At 40.4% G+C, this 4166-nt stretch overlaps 1 protein-coding gene across 1 annotated transcript; it reads left to right on the top strand.

The window, feature by feature from the left end:
* Positions 1-536: 536 nt before the first annotated feature.
* Positions 537-3307, top strand: LOC149019093 (pectinesterase-like). The gene is made up of 2 exons (XM_089154473.1): positions 537-1524; positions 2616-3307. Exons 1-2 carry the CDS (start codon positions 537-539, stop codon positions 3305-3307), a joined length of 1680 nt encoding a protein of 559 aa, XP_089010599.1.
* The last annotated feature ends 859 nt before the right edge of the window (positions 3308-4166 follow it).

Raw genomic sequence — 4166 nt, 5'->3', positions numbered from 1 at the left:
TTACAGATCCATTCTCTCAATGGAGTAAGAATAACCACACTCTAGGTTTTTCTTTGTCTCTCTCTAGGTTTTGGTCTGAACCCAATTACTGGGATTGTATTATATTTGGTCTTTTGGTACATGATTAAGCAAATTGACATCAGGTCTCAAGACTTCTGAACTTGAAATCTAGAGAGACTGTCAAAGTAAGTCGTTCACTCGTGAGCCACTTTTGTCAGATATTAGTTCCAATGATCAATTCCTTCTGGGTTTGGTTCCATGGTTGGCAATGGGAGCTTGATTAGTCTTAAGCTTCCATCTGTGATTTCTTAATACAAAAGATATTCTAAATATGGATTGGCTTTCTGATCTTGTACTTTAGTGTATGACTTGAACTTCTAAAAGTGCAAGTTCATTGCCTTTTTATTAATATTCCATCGATCCAAGGTTTCTTAAGTACACTCCTCATCCAAGTTACGCGATTTCTCTGTCTATAAATTTGTATCCACTAATGCTCATTTTCGCAACCAAGAAATTTAATTTTGTTCTGAAAAACTATGGCTTCTTCAAGCTTGTTTGTCTTTCTCCTCGTCATTTTCCTCTCCTCTCAGTTTTCATCATCAACCACTCATGATTCCATCTGTCAATCAACCCAACATCCTTCTTACTGCAAATTTGTTCTCCCAAACAATCAATCAGCTAACGTCTACGATTATGGGCAATTCTCAATTCGTAGATCATTATCAGAGGCATTGGAGTTCCAACGCTTGATCAATGGGTACCTTTCAACTCCACAGCGATCAAGTTTATCTCAATCTGCCATTAGTGCCCTTGAAGCTTGCAGTCTTTTAGCAGGCCTAAACGTGGATTTCTTGACAAGTGCAACTAATTCTGTCAACAACACAACAACTACAATCCCTGCCAGACAAGCTGAGGATATACAAACCCTTCTTAGTGCAGTAATAACCAACCAGCAAACTTGCTTAGATGAGCTTGAATCCACATCTTCAGCTTCGTATGTGAAGAGTAGTGTTTATACCCCTCTCACTAGTGGAACCAAACTTTACAATGTTTCTTTGTCAATCTTCACCTGTGGTTGTGTTCGTCATCAGAAGACGAAGACAACGAAGCCAACTGGGAGAAAGCTGTTGTTCTCCGACTTGGAAGTGGGTCGACAAAGTCCATTACCGTTGAGAATGTCAAGCCGTGATAAAGGGCTCTATGAGAAATTTAGTGGAAGAAAACTTCTGGAATCAACTAGTTTGGAAGACAAAATTGTGGTTAGAGACACCGTCGTGGTGGCTCAAGATGGAAGTGGTAACTTTACAGCCATAGCAGATGCAATTGCTGCAGCTCCAGACAAAACAGATGCCAGTGGTGGTTACTTCCTCATCTACGTCACTGCCGGAATCTATTCAGAGTATGTTTCAATAGGCGAACACAAACGCTACATCATGATGATCGGAGCTGGTATCAACCAGACCATTGTCACTGGGAACCGCAGTGCAGGTGATAACAATGGGACCTTCAATTCAACAACCTTTGGTGAGTCATTTCAAACCCTTTACGATTTTCCATTCCTTTATTTCCAAGACAACACTAGGCAAGCAAAATAAAATACTACATCTTGGAAGTAAATACTAAACAGTATTAACTAATACAGCAAACTACTGGGATTTAAGCAATCCAACCAGTCCCAAAATCTGCTGCGATCAACATGTATGATTGCTCCATGTCGGATGAGAAGCAATCATATGGGAAGAGAAGTCTGTTTGAAAGACAAATAATTAGTCTGGATTAATTACTGCTGTGCCTTATTAGGGAGTAGACCATAACTATAGTATACAGTCAGTATGTAACCACATAGCACTTTTGCTATACGGTATTGGTCACTTTATATATATATATATATATATATATATATATATATATATATATATATATATATATATATATATATATATATATATATATATATATATATATATATATATATATATATATATATATATATATATATATATATATATATCGTATGTATGTATACATAACGAGACCAGAGATTCCAATCACCTTGATATGGCTGCCTGGCTGCCTGGATTGAGCACCTCCAAAACCAACCTGACCACCTGGAGGTCCTTTTGCTTGGGCAGTCCCATTGCCTCTTGCTTGTGAAGCATCGGACCTCCATGCAGCATTTGAATACCTTGAGCTTCCATTTGAATCACCATAGCCACTTCCCATATAGCCACCAGCACCAGTGGGAGCATTGTTGCTTGGCGCACTACCAGCTCGTCCACCTACAGCACCATATCCACCCTGGCTACAATAAGATCCATCTCCTCCACCATAACTACCATACCCATAACCTTGATTACCATACCTGGCAGATCCACTTGGAGACTGACCAGATACACCACCAATAGGATTCCACTGAGCTGCAGCCCCATAGCCTGCATTAGCACCATAACCCGTGGAACCATACATAGAAGAACAATCTTCCATCTTAATAGCAATTTTATGTCCAATAATGCATGGAGACACCCTCAACAAAAATTATTGGTTCGCCCTTCTTTTTTATCATTATTTTTTTCAATAATGCATGAAGATTAACATTTACAGTGGTTCAATGACAGGCGTGTCTGGTGAAGGGTTCGTGGGTGTTAATCTAACGATCCAAAACACTGCTGGAGCGATCAAACACCAAGCAGTGGCACTTCGAAATGGAGCCAATACATCAGCTTTCTATAGGTGTAGTTTTGTAGGCTACCAAGATACCTTGTATGCGCAGTCTTCCCACCAATTCTATCGTGAATGTGACATTTATGGAACTGTAGACTTCATATTTGGCAACGCTGCTGTCGTCTTCCAGTACTGCAATATATATGCAAGGTTGCCCATGATTGGGCAATTCAATGCCATCACAGCACAAGGTAGAACTGCCCTTAACCAAACCACTGGTTTTTCCTTCCAGGGTTGCAACATTTGGGCAACGGCAGAACTGAGTATGAGCAACTCCACCACAAAGACTTACTTAGGAAGGCCATGGAAGGAGTACTCCAGGACTGTCTACATGCAAACTTACATGGATAACTTGATAGATCCTTCTGGTTGGGCAGAGTGGAAAGGTAACTATGCTTTGGACACTCTCTATTATGCTGAATACAATAATAAAGGGCCAGGGTCTAATACTAGTCAGAGAGTTACATGGGCTGGTTACCATGTTATCAATGCCACTGACGCAGCCAGCTTCACTGTCTCCAACTTCATACATGGAGATGATTGGTTAAAGAGCACTGGGGTACCTTACACTAGTGGCTTACTATAGGAAACCCATATTGGAATCCCCCTCTTTTTTTTTTTTTGGATGATGCCAAAACATTCTGTTGATATATCATACCAATACATACAGTATTAGGACTGTACAAATTGTACCTGGGCTTCATATATACAGTAATTTTTATTTTACTTTTTGTCTGATATGCACAGTACTTGACATGCACAATCATAGATGGAAACCTAAATCTAGCTATTATGATATTAGCTATAGATCATCTGATAGTTGGGCTAGTATAAGGAGCCAAAAAACGTTGGGCTAGTATAAGGAGCCAAAAAACCAAGGCCAACAATAGTTGTTGGCTTGGGCAGGAGGTGATCAGTCACTGTCTTGGGATTGGTCCTTATGTGACTGAGCTCAAATCGACTGGCCTTTGCAAAGTTCAAGCCAATCAGGATCCCTTCCAATATTGTCTCCAACTTGGTGTCAAATTGGTAGGGGACTAGGAGTCTATCTCCCAATGTACAACATGTCCATTATGGACCAAAAACTATCCCCAAACCCAACGGGATAGCCCAGTGGGGCAGAGACCTGCAACCATGATGATTGAATTAGTAACCAAATTCCTTTTAGGACTGACTGGATGGGCATACCTACTAGGGGTGGGGTTTACTGTTAATTCCTGGGAAGCATCGATGATGGCACATCAACCATCCAGCACTACCGGGTGCTGTAACCAAAAGTAAATTGTTTGTAGGACAACACAGGGGTTGGGTTTGTTGACTTCAAACAGGGCTTGATTCCTTGCCTTCCATATGTAAGTAGAATGTCAATCCTACAACCGAGAAGAGCCAACTTAACATAGGAGTTTGCCAGCCAAGTTTATTACACCATTGCAAAGAGAGATCAA

The sequence above is a fragment of the Hakea prostrata genome, chromosome 4 (assembly GCF_041222555.1).
Source record: "Hakea prostrata isolate BN-2017 chromosome 4, UWA_Hpros_2, whole genome shotgun sequence".
NCBI classification, from domain to species: Eukaryota; Viridiplantae; Streptophyta; class Magnoliopsida; order Proteales; family Proteaceae; genus Hakea; species Hakea prostrata.
The sequence above is the reverse complement of the archived record's forward strand: the minus strand, read 5'-3'. Positions and strand labels throughout refer to the sequence as shown.